This window comes from Cryptococcus depauperatus, chromosome 4, assembly GCF_001720195.1.
Source record: "Cryptococcus depauperatus CBS 7841 chromosome 4, complete sequence".
Classification (NCBI taxonomy): domain Eukaryota; kingdom Fungi; phylum Basidiomycota; class Tremellomycetes; order Tremellales; family Cryptococcaceae; genus Cryptococcus; species Cryptococcus depauperatus.
This window is the reverse complement of record NC_089471.1, coordinates 1,636,188-1,657,224: the sequence shown is the minus strand read 5'-3', so window position 1 is coordinate 1,657,224 and position 21,037 is coordinate 1,636,188. Positions and strand designations below refer to the sequence as shown.

The following is a 21,037-nucleotide window of genomic DNA, read 5'->3' as shown; positions in this document are numbered from 1 at the left end:
CTGCCAATTATCTATAGCACTGTGTATGATATTTGTAGCCATCTTATCTCCATCTAAGCATATCATTGGCATCCGTAATTTTCTCGGAAACCCGACAGGCCCAGACAAAGAGATAAGATTACGAAATACTGTCCAATTTCCTATCTTTTATCTCCCACCCACTATTTAACTTGTAACCATTCACTTTCATTTTTTTTCTTCTTCTCTCCTTTACCAGCCACCGTCCGCAATGACTGCAAAAAGTATCCCTCTCGACTACTTCGACCCCCAGGTCAAGCCTTACTATGTCGGTACGTCTCCTTGGATAAAGCCCAAAACTGACCTCATTCATAGAGGTCTCCTCGGATGCTCTGGGAAGCCAAGTCGTAGCTTGCTCTGACGACTTTTTTGCCTCAAAAGATAATCTCATCAAGGTATCTGTAAGTATGCTATTTGCCGTCTGTTATTGGCTACCTCCTCATGCCTATTAATTACCGTGTATAGCCACCTATATCCTTGAAAGGACAATTCGGCCCGAATGGAGCACTTTACGATGGATGGGAGTCACGGAGACACAATTCTACCTATGACTGGCAAGTATCAACACACTTTTTTTTTTGGCGAGAGCTAAGCAATTGGATAGGGTTATTATCCGCTTGGCAACACCCAGCACGTCATTAAACTATGTCGACATTGACACCTCGCACTTTAACGGCAATGAAGCGCCTCAATCTCAAGTCTTTGCCCTCACCATCTTGAGCCAAGAGGGCGTTTTAAAATGGACGCCTGGGAATACTGGCTGGGTTGAAGTCTTGCCCATCGTTGATCTTGGTCCTAATAGTAGGCACATCTTTGAGTTGGGTGCACTCGGTCAGCAAGGAAGCTGGGGAGCAATCATGGTCAGGATGATTCCTGATGGTGGCATAGTAGGTGGTGTCCCAAATATTGTTTTGAGACTGATTCTTGTCTAGGCAAGGTTTAGGGCTTATGGAATTCCACATGTCCCGTTTGTTCCAAAGCTCTTACCAGCTGATTGGCAAACTGCGGCCCCCACTAACCTTCTTTCGGTTCTTATCGGAGGGCGGATTATTTCCTGTTCAGATGCTCAGTTTTCGCCACCAGGTAACTTACTTTTGCCTGGTAGAGGGTTTGACATGTCTGACGGATGGGAGACTCGACGGAGTCAAGAGTCAAGAGGTAAGTATGGGCCTGGTGGAGAGCTTTACAAAAAAGAGAGGAAAGAGTGGGTGATTGCCAAGCTGGGTGTGCAGGGGATCATTCAGTATGTAGAGGTGGACACTGCGTTTCATCCGGGCAATTATCCCAAGGAGTGCTCCGTGGAGGCCACCCTTGCTTCCGACGACCAACTGGACGACGCAAACTGGGTTACCATTGTGCGCAAGTCACCTCTCGGTCCTCATCGCCAGCACTATTTCTCTCTTGAGCCTACAGTCTCGCCAATCTCGGTATTCTCTCACATCAGATACAATGTCTATCCCGATGGTGGATCTAAACGAGTTAGGATCTTTGGACACCCACTCGATTCTGCCTCGATGGATGCCGTCCAGAATGTAGACATGGCTGTCGTTGACGATTTGGTCATTCCTGCCCTTCCTCTAACGCCAGAAACGTTTAAAGAGTATGGTCAAGTCATCCAAGGGTTTTCCCTGCCCACATCTGCTCCAAAAGGTGTACACGTCAACATCGCTAACCAAGGTACTGCGTTCAAGTTTCACCGTCTTGCCTTCATCTCAGAATCGTATCCCCAAGGGATGCTCCAGAAAGGTGGTCTGCATATCGGCTCAGTGAAGGCTAAGAGCAAGCTGCAAGCTGGGAAGGGTGCTCGGGTTAAGTTGGAGCTTTTAGAGAGACATAGACATACTACCCAGGCATTCATTCCTATGGGCCAGGAGGAGGGAAGCGAGCAGGGAGCATATGTGATTGTAGCAGCTTTGAACGGTGAGGATGACAGGCCAGATTTGACGACAGTGAGAGCATTCCTGGCCACAGCTGCTCAAGGCGTGAACTACAACAAAGGTTCATGGCGTGAGTTTTTGTTTTGTTTTTGTAGATGTAAAGCTGAAAAATACTCAAGATCACTCATTAATGACTGTGGGCGCTGATCTCAACTATGCTATCGTGGAAGCTCAAACTTCTATGGCGGGTGAAATTCTCGACTGTGAAAAAGTTGACGTCTCTACTCGCATTCATATTGAAATCCCTCCATATCCATTTGATTCCCAGCGAGCCTCACCCTTGCGTAAACCGCTATCCAAGACAAATGGGCAAGCCAACGGTATCTTCCTTGGGTCCTCTCTCTCTTCTCTTTTACCAAGAGCAAGTCACTCTCTCGATCCTATTCCAATTACGCCAGAAAATTTCAAGCCTTTTGGCCATATCATTACCACCACTCCATCTTCAAATCATGTCGACACTGAAAGAGCTCCCGACGGGCTTACCGTCAAACACAACCGTCTCGCTCCCGTGGTGTCTACTTATCCCCAAGACTCAGGTGCGGTAACAGGCATCGCAGTGTTTCGTGCAACGAAAAAAGTAGGATTGGAAAGAAGTCGAGTATTTGATGTAAGGCTGATGGAGAGGCATCCGTATACAAGCCAGGCATTTATACCTATGGGCAAAGCCGAAGTGAGTATCTTTATATCACAATCCAAACCTAAAAATTGCTGACTCGTAACAAGTGGTCAGGTAAAGGTGAAGAAGCTCTTTCTGTTGGAGGAGAGCTCCTCGTGATTGTAGCTGAAAATGGAATCGATGACAGACCTGATCCAAAGACAGTTCGATCATTCCTCCTTCCTGGTCACCAAGGCCTTTCGTATGCTCCAGGAGTGTGGCACCATCCTGTACTTGTCCTTGATTCAACTTTAGATTTGGCATGTATAGAAACTCAGATCGCTACCGGTGTACATGATACCGATGAAAGGGATTGTGAGTTGCTAGAGTGGCAAGGCGACAAAGTGTTTGCTAGAGTGCTAGTGCCAAAGTAAACACAGAAACCTACACAGAGGACAATTATTATCAGGCTTCATGTCACAAAAGTACAATTTTACGCATGTTGAGCATTGTACATACTGAGCAGTCATGGGTACGTAAAGTCCTACGGTAGCAACCATGCATCTGATTATCTAAACTTCATCACGCAGCATCTACCCTTGCTAAGCTAGTGTACAGGGTTGCCCTCACATCATGATACAGCTTTCCGATATTGCCTTCTATCACAACTCTCCCATGACCGGTCTTTCTCACTGCAACTACATCTGATCCCTTTGCGTTTTGTTTGGATATATCAGGACCACAGACAAGGACGCCTTCACCTGCAAACTCGGCTGGTATAGGTGGATTGAGTAAAGACAGACGTTGCTTCAAACGCATAAGTCGCAGATCACCGATGAATGTAGATGACGGCAAAGCCATAGGACTCCATGCTGAAAACTGGGAGTTATTGAGTTGTTCCTTTGTAGAAGATTCGAAATCGATGACCTTGGCAGTATCGGCGTTGTCTTCATCGAGCTTGACTTTGAGAGGTTGGGTAACGAAGGCAGAAGATTCAAGAACAGGAATAGTCGAATCTGCTGGTAGGATTACTTTTCCATTGACCATCGTTACGTCGTATCCCTCAAACTGTTGTAGCATTTAATCAGCTGGGTCCACAAACAACACATCTAGACAACGTACCTCTGACCATTTCTTGGCTAATGAAGTTGTAAGACTATCGCCAAGACTAAGAGAATATGATTGAACATGTTCACCAATCTTAATTTCTTCGTGATCGGTAGGGGCAAATATGTCTTTTGTAAAGCCAGTCACACTGTGAAGGAAAGACTCAAACTTGGAAGTAGAATTCTGAGATGATCGCACAAATATCTGAGGTGTTGTCAGTCATGATCAAAAGAGCGACTGAAGCACACTTGCCAATTTTCTTGGTTGCAAGTCTGATACTATAGTTCTTATGCTCTGCCCGTCAATCAATCCCTCCATGTCTACGAAAAACAACTTTGCTTTTAAGTCTACCGGAACTTGCTCGCTAACGTATTTGCTAGGCACTTCGGGTTCCTGTTTGGCCTTTTCTTCCTCTTCCTCCTTCCTTTTTTTCGCCTCTCTTACTTCTTCTGTCTCTCCTTCTTCAGCGATCTCACGGCCTTTCCTCATCCACTGGCCAATATCTAGACCTTCTCCATACTGGTCGATCTTTCGACCTTTTCTCTCTGCAAACGGGAACATTCTATATCTCGCCATTTCTGCTCCTCTGCCAAGTTTCATTTGCTGCCCTTTGACGTATATGTCAAAGCTCATTGTCCTCACATCTTCTCCATCGCCAGCGTAAGCATTAGCTCCTTCGGTCCGGCGGATAGTGATTCCGCTGGTAGGATCACCCGACTCCGATTCCGAGTCAGAGTCAGACTCTAAATCATCGGCTTCTAGCATACGGCGTGAGCGATCGACCGCAGCTTTATGAGCTGCATCCTTTTCTTTCTGTAGACGTTCGGATTCAAGATGTGCTTCACGCTCTGCCCCTGTGAGAGGTACCTTTGAATCTATCTGTTGAATTTATAAGTATAGGAATCTGTGGAAGCGACACTAGGAAACCCACCTGGACCAACATCTTGTCCTCAAGCTGAATCGCCTTTCCCGTTTTGCCTTGTCCCCACTTGCTTCCCATATCTTGCTGTCTCTCCCATCGATCGTATAAATCCCTCGCCAATGTTTGCTCCTCGCTCCTTGATGTTAAAAGAATCACATTGCCCTCTACAGCAGCTAATGTTGTGAATAAGAATCTTGAAGGGCCATGGGACATGGTCGGCGGAATGGCGAGCACTAACTTTGGCCGGTTTAGAGGGTAAGTCTGCAAGAGCTCAGTGGGAGTTGCAAAGAATTGAACGTGTTTGAAATCCAAAGCTCCAAATTCCGAACTCATTATTTTCGCTCCCCTTGATCTTTTGCCTTTACCTACATCAACGACATCCACGCCACTATTCTTAACCATGCCGCCCATCCATTCGACTAGACTTCTCGCAAAGACAACCATGTCCTGTGCTGTTTTGGATACAATACAAAGAGGATGAGGCCAAACGTCCCCTGGATTTGAGTTCAGTCGCTGGCGTTTTCCGGGTTTGATGGTACGTTTGTGCGTCCAGTGTTGGTCCAATAAGAGAAGAAGTTCCAATAAACGCGGGGCTGGATCCACGGGCAAGAGAATTGAGTGACTCTGTTCAAGAGTTGTGGTGACGAGGTCTTTAGATTGTTATTTATCTGCCTCCATAAAGCTGTATACGTACCAATTATAGCCAGCTCTCGCTCTTTTCTTTTGGAATTGATAACAAGGCATCTACCGGCTTCGACAACCAGCAAGTCTGGTCTCAACACTCCTTCGGCGTAGCCTGTTGGCCCATTCTGCACTATAGTTTTGTCAATGAGTCGTCGCAGAAGCGAATACATTGCTTACCTCCTACCATTCCGTCCAAATGTCTTTCACTAGTATGGTTAATACCAACGGCATAGAGGACAGTACCAGAAGTTGGAGATCGAATTTTGAACAAGGTTCCACCTAATGTGTGACCAGATGGGAATGGCGTGAGTAGGAGATGCGAGAGATTGCCTACAAGATTGCTTTAGCTGTATCAAAACACAACCAGTAAACTCACCACTGAGGTGCAACGGCTGATTGTATCTGACAGCTTTGATCCAGTCAAACGCTTCATGAATCTCCTCCGTGGTAGGAACAAAAGGCCCTTTGAATGGTTTCTTTACTCCATCTAAATCATCTTGATTATCATTTGTCTCTGCGACCTCGACTGGGTTTTCCGATCTCCAGCTCTCAGATTCGGTCAAACAGACAACACGGCCCATCTCCACTGTTGGCTGGGTAGCATAAACAGGGCATTTGAGACCCCATCTTGCTCTGGCAAATGGATATAAGGACAGATAGTTTAGTGGCGAGTGGGACAAAAGAACAAGATCAAGAGTAGGAGCGAGCCTAGGATGGTCAGGCCAGACATACACAACAAGACCTACTCTTTAACTTTTTGCTCATAATGCCAGCTTGTCTGATATGTGCTTGCCCTGTAATCTTTCTGGCCGAGGTCCAATAGTATACGAGCTTCGTCCAGCTGCAATAGATAGCATACTGGCTCAGAGGATGAGATTTGGTTGGCAGAGGCCGATAATGGTGTTAAAGTGATCATTTGAAAATATTGATGGAAAAGAGAATCCGGAGAATACGAAATAAATAACAAATAATAAAAATTAATAAATAAAAATTCTATCTTTTCTTCCTTCTATATATTTCCTGTCATTATCTTCACTTTTACATCTTTTTCATCAATTTGCTCATCATGTTATAAGTCATCCAAAATATCCAATTAACAGATCTGCGCATGACTTTGACCATGTCAACTTCACCAAAATCACCAAAACACTACTATGCTTCCCGGCCATCCTCCCGCTCAGCTTCTCGTAATGGCAATAGCGGATCGCAATCACCTGCAACACCGGCCCAGGTAAGGCTGCAGGCAGTAGCGCGGCTCAAGAGGGCAGCATCATTACCAAGGCATGCAGACGGACGTCGTCCGCTACAGCAACATGCACGGGCCACAGACGAGGACATATCGTCCGCAAACGACAGTCCGATAGAAGTATCAACGCCAGCTAGCCAGCATGACGGACGAGAAGGCGAAATGCTCTCTCCTTCCCCTACACAAACAGGCTTTGGCCGCCAAAACGTGTACCCTTTAAGCTCAACGTTACAGCGTTCCGCCTCAGCGGCTTCCAATCACAGCGCTGCCCAAGGGCATGAAGCCTCTCCTACAGATCAGATAAACCCCGATTGGCATGCGATACAACTCGCTCAATCATATATTCCTTCCCTCGCGCCCATAACTACCAATGGATTTCAACAGCCTGTTCCTATTGGCAGAAGTACACCTAGTCCTTTGCCTACTCTTGGTGAACTCCGGTCGCTCTCACGATCAAATTCACAAGCTGCAAGGGCTAGGGCAATGTCAAAACTGACGGGTGGTAAAGAGAATTTGATATCGGATGATGACGTTGTGCTTCAGTTGCCCTTGACGCGACCTGGCTTGCAGAGAGCAGGTACAGTTGGAGCACATCGCCTGCTGGGAATGCCCATGCTTCAGCTAGAATCAGAGCATCAGAGGATGGAGTACGAAAGGAGTATCGCCTTTGACCAACCTAGGCCCAAACTCCAGAGAAGTTTTACCGTCTCATCTTCCAATATGGGTGAAGAGAGGCGAAGCGCAGTGGGACGAAAAATGTTGGAGCAACTGGCAAAGCGGCGTGAGGCCAGGCAAAAAGAAGAGGAGGAGGTGAGACAACTATGGGAGCAAAGGAGAGCGAATGTGGAGACTGCACCAAAAAACCAAAATATCGATGGCTCGCCGCAGGGTCGTCCAACGATTATCTTTGATAAATCTACAGACCAGTCCAAGCCCGGCCTCAATCAGCCTCAAGCTCGTACTGCCGACTTGCTAGTAGCTCCTGAAAGGTCCGCATCCAGGGGTACTATGCAATCCGCACAATTCGAGTATGAAGGTCACCTTCGCAGAAGTTTCTCTAGTCGTACTGCTATAGGCGCAGTAGGCACTGATCCAGAACATGTACCAATAATCAACGAGGTTGATTCAAAGAGAAAGGATGAGACAGAGGCAAATTTGAATCAGCTTGTCAACGCAACTACCCCTACTTTACCTCAGGGAGAACTGGCTCAAGCGACGGATTTGTATAAATTAGTTGGCGATAGTGAATCCCCCCTGAAGCTTCCTCTGCCCCCATTCGCTACACCTTCAAGGCATACTCCCCACAGTTCAATATCCACCCAAGATACTATTCAGGGTCATCAATTCATGGAATCATCCACTCCAGAAGGCTCGTCAAGGTCGGGCTTAAACTCAATTATGTTTGTGATGGGAGCAAAAAGTCATGATGGGCAACTGGGAAGGACGACTACTGAAACCCAATGGCCTAGTGAGGTCTCTGAAGGGAGTGATTGGGGCACACCGGGCACGGGAGCTCAGAGCAAGTGTCATATTTTGCTTATATGCTTCCATGCTAATGTGAATGACAGAACCACTATTAACAAGTTCGTCAAATCTGTCTCTTCATGTCTCTGGCCCTTTTTCTAACTCGTGCGGATCCAATAACTCCTCAGCCTCTCGCCACACAGACAGCAATATGTCCGGGGAAGAAGCAGATATCAAAGGCAAATTAGAGAAGGACCCTAAGGCCAACTCTCCGAGTGACTCTGGATCAGAAAGTATGACGGCAAAAGTAAAGAGGACAGTGAACTCTGTGATCAGAAGTAAAGGTCAAAGTCGGAGCCCTCGCACGAGTGCTGGTTCGCCAATATCACCGAGAGGGGGGTCCAAAGTATCTAATACACCATTTCAAACTTCTGGGACAAGAAGTTGGTCCAAAAACGATAATGCCGTTAAATACCAGCCCTCTGTCTCTTCACTCTCACCCTCTCTAACCGATTTGAGTACTGCTGCTTCAACCAACAATCTTCTTATTCAACATCAGTTGGCTTCTGATCCAACCCAAGTGTCCTTTCTTCCACGTGCAACTTTGAATGACCCGAGAATACATATGTCAAAACTATCCCCTTTTCCTGGTATAGAAAATCTCGAGTCTCAACATGAGGTGGCGAAGCTAGGACAGCAAAGTTCCGATTCTGTTGTTCCATCACAGCATCACTCTGCATCTACATCTCTTGTCGGCTCTGATTCTGTGTATGCGAACTCTTTATCTACTCGAGGTACAGATGAAAGTAGGCGTATGTCAGACGACAGTATTTCCAAAAAGAACTGGTTGACAAAAGCATTTACCTCCCCAAGAGCTTCTATGTCGAAGAAGTTCAGTCAAGGCGAAATGAAAGCCCGAGAAAACACGCTTGGGCAGGGTGCGATCCCGATTGGAACGGAAACTGATCCCTTTGCATCTCCGCCCCTTGGTGCTATCCCCACTACCTTTTCTTCCCTTACGCGTCCTACTTCCCCTACTATCTCGGTTGTGTCAGAGGCAAGCGAAGAGGATGCTCGTTTGACAAGGTACACTACCAAGCACGATCAACTGAATACTGAAGTCATCTCAAAAGATATTGGAGATTTGAGTGATGTTAATGGGCAGCAGGAGCAGTTGTCGGAAAAATCGAGACAGATATTGAGACGGATGAGCGAAGTACTTGCAATGGGGCCAGATGATCTAGAAAGACCTGAAATCCTTGATGATCCACCTAGAAAGTTTCTGTTATCTGCGCAGGTGCTGCAGATTGTCAATGCCAATGTGGGCCACTTTGTTGACAACCCAATGGAAGACTGACGACAATTGCAGACTGTTAAAGATCGATTTTTGTTATTGTTCAATGACATTCTAGTTATCACCAAACCTCAAATAACCCACGGTGTTCACACCACCTTTGACATGAAGCTTGCCGTTAAAAATGTGGTTTCTCTTGACCGACTTTCTTTGAGCGTACAGGCTACAGAACCCACGGCCGACACCACAAGGCATCCTGTTGTGGAAAACTTCATTAGAAAGTTTGCAGCCAACCCTGTGGAAGCATGCAATTACGCGCTGGAAAAGAGTAAACCCAAAGCTGATGTTGTTTCTCTTGCCAATTTGATTTTCAAAACACCGGAATTGGATAAAGTTCAAATCGGCAACCTTCTCGTCAATCATCAGCCTCTCAAGAAGGCTTTCGTTGATTGTTTTCGCTTCGCTAGTATTCGCATTGATGATGCTCTCCGTATATTTCTTCTTTCTCTTCGACTCCCTACCAATCCTATGTCGTGCGACAATCTCTTGCGAGGGTTTGTCGACGCATACTGCGAAGCCAACAAGGATATCATTACCTACAATGAAAATCTGGCATATGAATTAGTACTAGCTATCTTGCAATTCAATGATGCTTTATATTCGACATTTGGGTTCGCTCTTCCAAATCATGCGATTACCAAAGATACATTCATCTCGGCATTTAGGAGCAAAGACCCAGTTGGTCTCGTACCAGACGAACTGTTATGGGATGTGTATTTGTCCATTCGCTCAATGCGCCTATCTCAAGCTTTGGCGCCGACCGAAGCTCATTTAGAACGTGAAGTCTTGGTCAACCCTGCACATATCCCATCTAAGCTTACCTACAATACTTGGTCAGAGACGATCAAAATTAAGATTCCAACATCTGATCCTATGTTCAAGATTGTGCTGCTAGGCGAAGGGTTGGAATTTGATCCACCTGTTTTGGATTTTTCCAGACGTTCAGAAGAGAGTTTCAGGGTGAAGGGAAAAAGTTTAGGAAATAAAAGTATCTTATTCGAGAGAATTGGGAGTAATGCGTAAGTTCATAGACTTTTTCGATTCGGATGCTAACATTATATGCTAGGGCTTTATATTCTAGTTTAGGCAACACTCGTCACATTACCATTGAGAGAGCATTCATGCGCCATACTTTCCAGATTTCATTCACCAACCAAAATGGTCTTAAGCGAAGATACTGCATCGGTGTCAACACTGCTGAAACTTGCCACAGATGGCGTACTCTTTTAGAGAAGCAAATACAAGAAACAAGCGAATTGAAGATGAAAGTGAGAAGTCATGAGAAGAGCTCCACAATTAGGCAGACCGCCGAAGCTGTATCTCTACAAGTTTTACGCGATGCCTTGATGTCTCCTGAGGAGAAAATGGATATTTCTCACTGCTCTAGTAATAAATCTTCTCAATCTGTCGCCTCTGGCGGGTTCCGTCCCAATACTGCTACCGATCAGTCTCGATCCCGGGCAGGATCAGTTAGCCTCGCCTATGCGCAATATGCTCTCAAAGAAGAATATGATCTGGGGCCGTTACAGCCAACTAGAGGAAACGACACAATAGATACGACATCGAGTTTGGTTGGGACTCGTACTGGTAAGGAACTGGTGTTGCTGTGCAGGCAAAACAGTCTCATGCCGGGTCTACTGGAGTTGTTACATGCAGGCACTGGGCGATCCTCGGCAGAAAGTACGGACGACGACGGCATAGGAGAAGGAAGAAATATGGAAAGGTTTGCAAGGTCCAAAGGTATCAGAGTTTGAGCTAATAAAGACCACTGATGAAAGAAGAATGTTTTACGTTCCTGGGATCTTGTGAATAATGACTTGCAACGATGTTGAATCAGTTGTTACGAACCGTGATATATAGCTACGCTTTGCTAAGCTGTTTCATATGGATTGTTTACATTATGCATTTGTTGGTACTACGGGCGAGCATGAATCTATACGGTTGTATACCTGGGAAACTCAGAGATTGTACACAGTGATTGGTGTGCTCTATTCATTTCTTTTCGTCAATAGAGCCGTGCTAGGCGACATTTTGCTCATAAAAGATATAATGGCGCCATAGAATCGTCTGAACCATAAACGCAATGGTTCACTTGCCGGGTTGTATTTGATCACTTAAACCTCTTTGAATTAACAGCAGGGATTTGAAAGTACTCTTGAAATTGATATTGTCATTCTCTAGTCATAGCACTGTGCTCCAGACAAAAGATTCTTAAAGTCTATTATAGTTGGTCTTTTAAGTGAAGATGGTAGAAAGCCTCTGCCAACTCATCTCGTTGTTGGAGAAAGGCATGCCAAGTGATGATTTCTAGAAGCTCTCGAGTAATCAGCCAGGTACGCTTGATAGCAACCTTCAATGCAAGAGAATGGCTCTTGTCAACTAAATCGACATCCTTGGAGAGCAAAAAGTCTTACCGTGTGCTTTTTATTCTGATTTACTCTGTCCGTCTTAGCCAAGTCCATGATAACTAAGAGGTTGTCATAACTTGAAATGACCAGAAAATGGCCAATTTTTGTCAAAACGTTGACCAAATTGATGATAACAGTTGGCTAGACAACTTTTTTTTCAGCTTCCCTTAGCTGTACCGCGATATAATATATCAACTTGTCTTTTCAAAATGGTTGCTTTAAAAAAAAAAAGCATTTTTTAATATTTTTTAAAAAAATAGAAAGAAAAGAAAACAAGATGAATGGAGAAATACGGAGATACAGCAATTATCCGTCGTTTTCTCATAGACAACCATTGATATTTGATTTTTAATCTATTACATGATTACTTTTCATTTCACAGCGAGATTCATTTATTTCGCTTTATCTTTAGTACCCAAAAGAGTATACTTCTTGTAACAGCATCAGTCATAAAGAACAGTTGTCAAGATGGGTGGTGGCGATCTGAATATGTGAGTAATCCGCCGTATATTTGTAAACCCAGCTGACATTATTGTTAGGAAAAAGTCCTGGCATCCCGTGCTCTTGATCAACCAGGAGCGTGTGTGGAAAGCCGAAAAGGCGGCCAATGAAGAGAGAAAGAAGCTATCTCAATTACGGAAAGAGCGTGAAGAAGAACGCCAGCTTGAAGAGTTGCATCGGCTCCAAGAAGCCTCAACTGGCAAAAAAAGGATAGACAAACTTGATTGGATGTATGCAGCTCCCGGCACTGAAGGAGGCGCTCTTGGTGGAGCAAAGATTGGCGAAAGAGATATGGAGGAGTATCTGCTTGGTAAGAAGCGAGTCGACGAGGTTTTGAGTCAAGGCGACAAGAATGTAAGCATTCAGAATGTGATAAGGCGGCGAGCTGATGAAGCCAGATTGGAGCCGCCAGTAGGGAGTTTATTGCGCTTCAGAACGCCAATACGGCTAGAGACACTGCAGCCAAGATCCGAGAAGATCCTCTTCTTGCTATTAAAAAGCAGGAGCAGGCTGCCATGGCGGCTCTCATGAATAGGCCTGATGTTCGAAAGCAACTTAGAGAAGCCAAGAAGGTCAAGGAGGATAAGAATGGCGAAAAAGAATCTAGAGAGGAGAGGAGAGCAAGAAAGAAGGCCAGGAAAGAAGCAAGTCTTGATCGTACTTTTCTTTGAAATGTTACTAACATCTCAATGCCAGGAACGGCAGCGTAAAAAGCATCACCGCTCGTATCGCAGCAATGAATCTCGATCACCTATTTCTGACTATTTTGACGAACGTGACCATAATTATAGACGACCCGGCCGTGATTCGTATGGTTCCCGAGACGACAGACATGGAAATCGCCGAGACCAAAGTCGGTCTCTATCGCCGAGAAGAGAATACAGAGAGGACCGTCGCAAGAAGGAAGACGAAGAATATCGAAGGGCGAATTCGCCAAGGAGAAGATATAAAGATGAGAGTCCTAGAAGGGACAAATCTAGGTCCTGGGACCATCGTGATCACACAAGACACAGGGATGATCCGAGAGGCAGAAACAATCAGAGAGAGCATGAGCGCAACCATCGTCGTAATGATCGTGATCTATCTCCTCGACGGCCTTCCACTCAAGTTCTTGGGCCTGAGAGCGCTTCACGTCCTCTTTTGTCTCCATCACAACCTTGGAACAACTCTGCAACTAAGTCACTTGAAGAACAACGCGCTGCCCGCCTTGCAGCTATGTCTGCTTCAGCCAATGAGCTCTACTCTCAACGTAGTAAGACCGTTGCAGCGAGGGTCGAGGAGGAAAGAAAAGAGTTGGAGAGAGAGGAAAGGATGCGTGCCAAGTTTGGCAAGGAACATGCGAATGCTGGATTCTTCAAGCAGCAGAGTGAGCTGGGCTTGTCAGAGGCTTTGCAGAGAAGAGGAGGCAAGGGTTTGTTGAAGGATATATGATGTGGTAAAATATTCCACTCTCATGCTACAGTGATGGTTCTCTTCGTTTTGTTCATCTGAGCGACAACATGATCATTAAGTTGTATTGACCTCACCGAAGACAAAGCAGCATAAGTGACCCGTCATCATTACTCTGCTCGATGCTTCTTCCACGTTCTCTGAAGTAATGTGACCATGAAATCCAGCCGACTTGTCCAACAAGATATTAGGAGATTGTCAACCCCTCTCACTTAACCTCACATCGCAGACGTGGGCGGACATACAGCAAGCTTTCGTTGTATCGGGTCAAGTACTATGTTCGCGGAAGCCGCCAACGTTCTTCTTGGGAAGCCAAAGTCACAATGAAAAGAAGGCGTTGTGGAAATTACAAACACTTTGGCTATGATTCTGGCAAATGCCATGTCCAGATCAAAACGTGTATATCAATAAGAGGTTCGATATGAGTATGTGATGAATGTTGCTGTCTATATATCCACGATGAGATGTACAATTATACTTTACAAAAAGACATTCTCTTAAATTTATATTGCCAGTACAATAATTTGGTTATTCATTTTTGGACGCGAGTTGAACACTATTCAGTTCGTAAAAATGAATAACCCTAATGTTATTTAATTTTACTAGGGGCCCCACACTTCAACAGGTAAACAAATGTTTTCTGCAAGAATAGAAACAAATATATATTTCATCTAATTTCATTCTCAGTTTATTTTAACCAAGGGGAAAGAAAACAACGACAGCTCACAACCGCAGACATCAAATTGAGCTTACAGTAATACATGCCGCCCACATCATTAGCGGCGTTAATGGCGTCTCCAGCGACATCGAGCGGTGATGCGACAGCCATGGCAAACGGCCAGACATTGCCTGATATATCGCTGGGGTCAATGGGGTCAAGCTTTAGGTCGGAAGAGGATCACGAAAATGATAACAATCATAGGCAAGAAGGGCCAGACGCTGGGTTGCCCAAGCCTTCTTCCAGAGGTTCGTTGCATCGCACTTTAAACATGGACAACTCTCATCCTGTTGGGCAGCTCCCTCTTTTAAAGAAAAAGCACAATCTTCCCCTCCGTCCACCCCTTCTCCACCACGAGCCGCTTTGCTGACGGTTTCCCCGCCCGCAACTGTTCGAAGATCTTCCTCCCATCTTGGTCATTCCAGCCAAGCACCTCGCCGCTCACGTGTACTTCAGCGTCAAACATCAAACTCCTCCATTGGCTCTGAAGATATTTCGGCTTCTTTAGAAGAAAGGTATGGACAAGGAGAAGAGACCGATGATGAAGCTATACTAAGCGCCCTGAGTTTGGCGAGTCCTAAAAAAGCGCAATCAAAAGAAAAATACAGTGGACCTAGTGCAAGGAGTGGGAGACACAGTGTTGCTGCCGGAGAACTCAATGGACCTATCACATTGAGAGACCAAGAAAAGGTGTGTGTCTTTAACCTTGATGGGTCTAGATATTCATTGTCAACATAGCATTTGGAAGAGACAAAGAAAGAGGTATTCAACCTCCAACTCGAGAATCACTTTCTCAAAGAACGTCTTTCCAATATGGCTCCTGAGCACATTGAGGCCGCGCTTAAAGAAAATGTCAAATTAAAACTTGAAATACTCACTCTCAGCAAAGAGCTAAAAAAACTTAAGAAACTAGTGACTCAACAAGACAGAGACCTGGCAGCTGCGGCAAGGGAGAAAGGCGAAGGTTTGGAAGTGAGAGAACTTGAAAGATTGTGGAAGGAGGAAAAAGAGAAACGTAGGGCTGCAGAATCAGATCTGAAGCATTTGGAGAGACTCGCAAAGGGCGAAGAGGAAGGAGAATTAGAAAAGGTCAGAGCTTCAGAAACTGCTTGGCGCCAGCGAGCAGAGCAATTGGAAGAAGATTTAAACGATGCGAGGGCCAACCAGGATGATCAGAATGAGTTGATCGAAAAGCTCCGAGATGTTGCGGATAGGGGGCAGGAAGATGTCGAACAATTGAAAGCGGATCTAGAAGAGTTGCGATCAAAAGTAGTAAGGGAGAGTGTCGGTATCGGAAAAGGAAGAGAAGAAAGACTGGCAAAGAAAGTGGAAGAACTTGAACAAGAGAATGCTTCTTTGCAAGCTGATCTCTCTATGGTGAAGAAGGGCATCATGTCTGAAGAAGATGCCGAATTGCTTGAAGAGGTGAGTCTGTTGGCAACATCTTGTTAAGGCTATAATTAAAAGGTAAAAGCGTCTCAATGAACTTCAAGACAAACTTGCGGCTGCTCAGATTGAGCTTGACAACCGTCAACAAGAGATTGACGAGCTTAATGCAGAGCTGGATGCACAAGTTCAAGAGCATGAGAAAGAATTACAGCAAGTGGCTGAAGAATGGAGGAATGAGGTGTTGGAGACTCGCGCGCAAGTCGACGAGCTCAAAGATGTTAGTTTTTTCCGTTAACCGAACGCAATATAAACTTATCTATGAATAGTCTTTAGATGTAAGGGAACAAGAAAATAAGGATATTCGAGACATGTTAGCCGAAAGAGAAGACAATCTTGCCAGCGCCCTGCAAAATATTCAGGACTTACAAGCTGAAAGAGCAGAAGCACATGACCGGCTGGAAGAAACACTAAAAAATATTGAACGCGATAACGCGGCAAAAGATGAGGAACTCTTAGCTTCCAATCATGACTTGGAAGAATATGGACAAAGGGTATTTGAACTTGAGGAGGCGTTGGAAGAGTATCGCTTAAAAGAAAGAGATCTTATAGCTGATTTAGAGGCACTTGAAACGGAGAAAAGGCATTATGAGGAGCTAGTCGGCGCTCTCAAACAGGCAAGACGCGGACTGCAAGAAGAGAAGAATGCAGCTTTAGATCAAGTTCAAAAAGGCAAGGAGGCCCTCAAACTGGCTCAAGATTCTTCAAAGCAAGAGATTGCTACAGAGCAATCCAAGCATAATCAAGCGCTCTCAGAAAAAGACACCTTCATATCGCGTCTTCAAGCTGAGCTTGGCGTTGCTCGTGAGCGAGTCGCTTTACGTGATCGCGACCTGGCGGAGCTTGAGCGCAAGTTCCAAGATGTCGAGAATGAACGACGAAAACTTGGTGATGAGCATACTAGCAACAAATATGGCTTGGAACTTGTTATTGAAAGAGTACAAAGAGATCTACAGAGATGTGAAGATGAGCTGGAGATTGCTAAGAAAGAACTTGAGAAGACACATGAAGATCTCAGGGAGAGGGATATAGAGGTTGCAAGGATGTTGGATAAACACAGAGAGGTTGAAAACAGATTGGCGTCAGAAAGGCAAGGACGATTAAATATCTCAGACAAACTTGACCAAACAATTAAGGTGAGCATCAAACAGTGAATACTGGAGACACAAGGCTCATCAATTTTCGCTAGACTTCCAAGCAATATGAACGTGAAGCAAATCTCTTGCGAGAGCGTATAGAAGAACTGGAGCCTCTTCTGACTGAGACGCAACAAGAGCGCTTCCAATTGCAGAAACAGTCTGAGAGTCAAAGACAAGAACGAAGCGAGCTGCTACTTCGAGTATTCAAAGACGTTAGCAGATTTGTGGGAACAGAGGTGCGTACGTTATATATTGAGAAAGTAGTATATCTGATTCATGAGATAAGGATATCACTACCCCAGCAAACTTCAATTTGTTTAGAGATATACTTTTGCAGAGGCTAAAATCCATGATCGCCATCAGAACAGAATTTGAGAGGAAGATAAGAGACACCGAAATTTCTGTTGATCAGCGCATGGCGTAAGTGTCATTTGATGACTTGCAATCCGAGCCCTAATTTTTCAACTTAGTTCGCTCAAAAGACAACTTGAACAAAAGTGGAGGATGCTTGATCAATTTGAAGCGGCCGTCAAGAAGTTGGAGCTTACCAAGCGCGAATGGCGGAGCAAGTTTGCCATGAAGGAAGGCGAAATCGATGCTCTGAAACACCGAAACGCTGATCTATCTTTGCAAATTGCGTCCATCAAAACAAGCAGTGCAGGAGAATCGTCTACGCAGATTCGTTCGCTTACTGAGCGTGCTCTCGCAGCTGAGACTCGGGCTCAGAAGGCATCCAACCAGGTAGTTGCTTTGGAAGAAAGGTTAGCCGAATATCAAAACAAGGTTGGACAAGCAGAAAACAAGTGGGAAGCACGGGTGAAAGAGTATGAGAACAGGCTGAGGGTTGCCAGCGAAAAGATCAAAACTGAGAAACAAGGTGGAAAAGAGAGGGCCAAGCAATTGGAAGCGCAAGTCAGGTATGCCATCTTTTTACTGCTTGAGACCGCCTCAATGATTGACTTGAGTTTAGAGAATTGGAGAAACAGATTTCAAGTACGAGAGCGAGAGATCAAAGAGTGGAAGGAATGCTTGCCAATGCAACGCATCACTTACCAATGCATGGGGACGACCGAGGCTCGAGATGACAGTGATCTGGATGGATTTCTAAAGTATTTTGCATGTAATTTGTATTTCCTAAAGCCACGACAATCCATCGTCTACAGCAGTTGCTGTCGATACTGAGAACCTACAGTGTTCAGCATAGTCAGAAGTAAACGCTCGCTCATACAGAAATACTGTGAAGTACGAAATCTCTGCAAAAAGAAAAAAGTTTATGATAAAATCAAAGTTAACTTTTTATCGTCATTTGCCGTCACTGTTTATTTTCCAAAGTCAGCTTTCCAGCTTGCCTCCACTTTTGAGCTCCACTGACGTCACAACTTTTTCTCCACCACTGTCAAAAGACAGTGGTATATATAACAGACATTTAAAAAATATCACTGAAATCTTGCTTTTGTTGTGAATGTTTGCAAGGCAGGCTGTTCTTAGAAAAAGTTCCATTTTTATCAGGCCTCACGTACTCGCATCCGTCACAAGTGTTTTTATCAGGAATCTCAAGTCGACAAGTCTTAGAATGGGCAGCGATAAACTTGACATTATCACCGCTTACCCGGTGCGTGAGATGGCTTTGGTGGACAATAGGAAGAAAGCGGCTGAGTATCATGTAGGAATTGACCAATATCAAAGCTCAGGAGCAAAAGTTGCCAGGAAAAGATGTTGATATGGACCCTCTGGCAGAGTTTACCAAGTTGGAAACATGGGATGATGATGGGAAACCTTGCTTGAAAGAGGTGAGCGATTTAGAGTAAACTATTATAAGACTAAAGGATATCGCGTATAGTATGTTGGAAGCGGAAAGCTGAAAGGCAAAACGGCAATCATCACTGGCGGTGATTCTGGCATTGGGCGCGCTGCAGCTCAAATGTTTGCTCGAGAAGGGGCTGATATGACTATTGTCTACCTCCCAGAAGAAGAGGAGGAGTATGTAAAAGCTCGAATCAAGACCTAATGTCACAATGGCTAATGAAGATTCAATGTTATAGCGCACAAAGGGTGAAGAAGGCTATCCAGCAAGATGGTCAAGACGTGCTTCTTCTCGCTCATGACCTGATGAAGTCTGAAGAAGCTGCAGATGTCGTACGAAAACATATCGATCATTTTGGGAAGCTTGACATCCTTGTCAACAACGCAAGCAAGCAAATCATGTGCAAGAGTCTACCTGAGATTGATGTAGGTTTTAAGATCCGGTTCATTTAATGTGCCTAAAAGCGTACTGAATGTTGCTCACTAGTTGAACAATGTTGAGAGCACTTTTAGGAGCAACATTCTTGGCATGTTTGCTTTAACCAAGTAAGCCGTCTTATCATATTCCACGGTTGAGAAACCTTAATACTATTTGTAGAGCTGCCATTCCTCATCTCAAGCGTGGTTCAGCCATTATCAATACTTCGTCAGTTACAGCATTCAAAGGATCTGCAGCCATGTTGGACTACAGCTCCACCAAAGGTGCTATCATTTCATTCACCAGATCTTTGGCTCTGCAGTTAGCTCCACAGGGAATTAGAGTCAACGGTGTCTGTCCAGGTAAGGTCTCGATGTCTGTAATCAGCGCAAAAGTACTAACTCGGGTGACAGGTCCCGTCTATACTCCTCTGCAGCCCGCCTCCCGACCGGCGGAGAACATGGAAGGATGGTCTCTTGGCGGTCCTCCCCTTCACGGACGCGCGAGTATGCCAGCAGAAATGGGACCTGCCTATGGTGAATACATCAATCCTTGTAGTTCTTCAAACTAACCCAATCCAATAGTATTCCTCGCATCTGCCGACTCAAATGCCATGACGGGTCACTTTTTGCACTTGAACAATGGTCAATGGCTTGGGTGATGGGTAAGATATGGAATAAGTCTTTGATAACATCATTGTACTATGTTGATAGGTTATCTTGTGTTATAGTTATGGAAATAATTGCGAGCGGAAGTCATAGTATTCTCAGAATCCATAGAATCTATACTACTTGTACAAAAATTGGCAACTGTATACTCTTTCATCTGAGTCCCAGTGTTCCCACGTTGAATCAGGGTCTTCTTCTGCATCCACCATTTCTTTAGATGGTATAGCAAACGATATCGTTTCATACGGCTCAGCTGCCAGCTGCATTTTATAAGCTTGGCAGCTTTAGAGTAAATTCATAAACGTACCACGAGATACTGAAACGCCTTGTTTGGAATCTCTCGTCTTTGTTCAAATGCAGACATGAATCTCCGTCGTGGTTTTTCTCCAGGCTTGATTTCTGGCAACGATATAGTAAAGAGCAATCCCATCCTTTGGCTTACAGGTTCTCGAATTTTGACAATCTTGTACCCTTCATTGTTCATTAGCACTAGTCCGAAGCACACATGGATCCATTCACTTACCAGGTCTTCCAATCTTGACAAACATTTTCTTTTTGATTTGATGTTGTGTTTGAGGAGCCTGTATCAACAATGATTCATCTTTGTTGTCCTTGGCTGCACGTCTTGCCAAATTGGTTTGATGCTTTTTACCTTGGGTATGGGCAAGGTAGGACCCCTCGTTGACGTGAAGTGTAAGGCAAAGACGACATTCCAAAGTTCCCAGATGTGTTCTAGTAACGCAACACGTCAACCACCAATGCTTGGCCTATTCCGTTGTACTAACCGGAGGATATAGGGATCCTTTGCCAAGTCAATGGTCTCTAGAGCAAGCTTTCGAAGACGTTCTCTTCTATCGACAGCAGTCTCAGAAGCACCAGCTGTATCACTTCTTTAGCTCCTTATTGGGGATTTATATAATCCACCCACCAACACCACCGCTGCCCTTGTTTGCACCTGCTCGATTCTATAGCCAAGTTAGTCTACGTCTGCTACAAGAGAAAAAGAATATAGAATTACTTGATAATCTGCCAAAAAAAAACGTGTCCTTATCAACCCTATATCTCTTTGAATCTAAATCACCACTCACCCATCTATTTCTCTGTTGTTTCCAGATGAAAGAATATCGAATTGTTGTTGTAAAATTAGATAAATACAAAAG

General features: G+C 44.8%; 7 protein-coding genes across 7 annotated transcripts; 5 read left to right on the top strand and 2 right to left on the bottom strand.

Moving 5' to 3' along the window:
• Positions 1-229: 229 nt before the first annotated feature.
• Positions 230-2,984, top strand: L203_103955 (allantoicase; the record flags this gene model as incomplete). The annotated part of the gene is made up of 7 exons (XM_066213345.1): positions 230-290; positions 334-419; positions 484-572; positions 623-905; positions 951-2,025; positions 2,075-2,625; positions 2,679-2,984. 7 exons carry the CDS (start codon positions 230-232, stop codon positions 2,982-2,984), a joined length of 2,451 nt encoding a protein of 816 aa, XP_066069442.1.
• A 148-nt stretch (positions 2,985-3,132) lies between these two features.
• Positions 3,133-6,179, bottom strand: L203_103954 (uncharacterized protein; the record flags this gene model as incomplete). Its single annotated transcript, XM_066213344.1, has 8 exons — positions 3,133-3,618; positions 3,673-3,861; positions 3,910-4,536; positions 4,589-5,229; positions 5,274-5,393; positions 5,441-5,593; positions 5,640-5,896; positions 6,010-6,179. The coding sequence occupies 8 exons, from the start codon at positions 6,177-6,179 to the stop codon at positions 3,133-3,135; spliced, it is 2,643 nt and encodes an 880-aa protein (XP_066069441.1).
• Positions 6,180-6,371: 192 nt separating this feature from the next.
• Positions 6,372-11,081, top strand: L203_103953 (uncharacterized protein; the record flags this gene model as incomplete). The annotated part of the gene is made up of 4 exons (XM_066213343.1): positions 6,372-8,028; positions 8,078-9,294; positions 9,343-10,346; positions 10,394-11,081. The coding sequence occupies 4 exons, from the start codon at positions 6,372-6,374 to the stop codon at positions 11,079-11,081; spliced, it is 4,566 nt and encodes a 1,521-aa protein (XP_066069440.1).
• A 1,122-nt stretch (positions 11,082-12,203) lies between these two features.
• On the top strand, positions 12,204-13,667 carry L203_103952 (uncharacterized protein; the record flags this gene model as incomplete). Its single annotated transcript, XM_066213342.1, has 4 exons — positions 12,204-12,226; positions 12,275-12,590; positions 12,635-12,880; positions 12,933-13,667. The coding sequence occupies 4 exons, from the start codon at positions 12,204-12,206 to the stop codon at positions 13,665-13,667; spliced, it is 1,320 nt and encodes a 439-aa protein (XP_066069439.1).
• Positions 13,668-14,446: 779 nt separating this feature from the next.
• Positions 14,447-18,073, top strand: L203_103951 (uncharacterized protein; the record flags this gene model as incomplete). Its single annotated transcript, XM_066213341.1, has 9 exons — positions 14,447-14,651; positions 14,702-15,093; positions 15,142-15,828; positions 15,878-16,069; positions 16,119-16,985; positions 17,039-17,224; positions 17,275-17,408; positions 17,459-17,905; positions 17,959-18,073. 9 exons carry the CDS (start codon positions 14,447-14,449, stop codon positions 18,071-18,073), a joined length of 3,225 nt encoding a protein of 1,074 aa, XP_066069438.1.
• Positions 18,074-18,561: 488 nt separating this feature from the next.
• Positions 18,562-19,870, top strand: L203_103950 (uncharacterized protein; the record flags this gene model as incomplete). Its single annotated transcript, XM_066213340.1, has 8 exons — positions 18,562-18,600; positions 18,656-18,778; positions 18,829-18,968; positions 19,031-19,217; positions 19,279-19,337; positions 19,390-19,571; positions 19,623-19,745; positions 19,794-19,870. The coding sequence occupies 8 exons, from the start codon at positions 18,562-18,564 to the stop codon at positions 19,868-19,870; spliced, it is 930 nt and encodes a 309-aa protein (XP_066069437.1).
• A 126-nt stretch (positions 19,871-19,996) lies between these two features.
• Positions 19,997-20,969, bottom strand: L203_103949 (uncharacterized protein; the record flags this gene model as incomplete). Its single annotated transcript, XM_066213339.1, has 7 exons — positions 19,997-20,137; positions 20,185-20,348; positions 20,401-20,609; positions 20,663-20,756; positions 20,806-20,842; positions 20,896-20,903; positions 20,966-20,969. The coding sequence occupies 7 exons, from the start codon at positions 20,967-20,969 to the stop codon at positions 19,997-19,999; spliced, it is 657 nt and encodes a 218-aa protein (XP_066069436.1).
• Between the last annotated feature and the right edge of the window lie 68 nt (positions 20,970-21,037).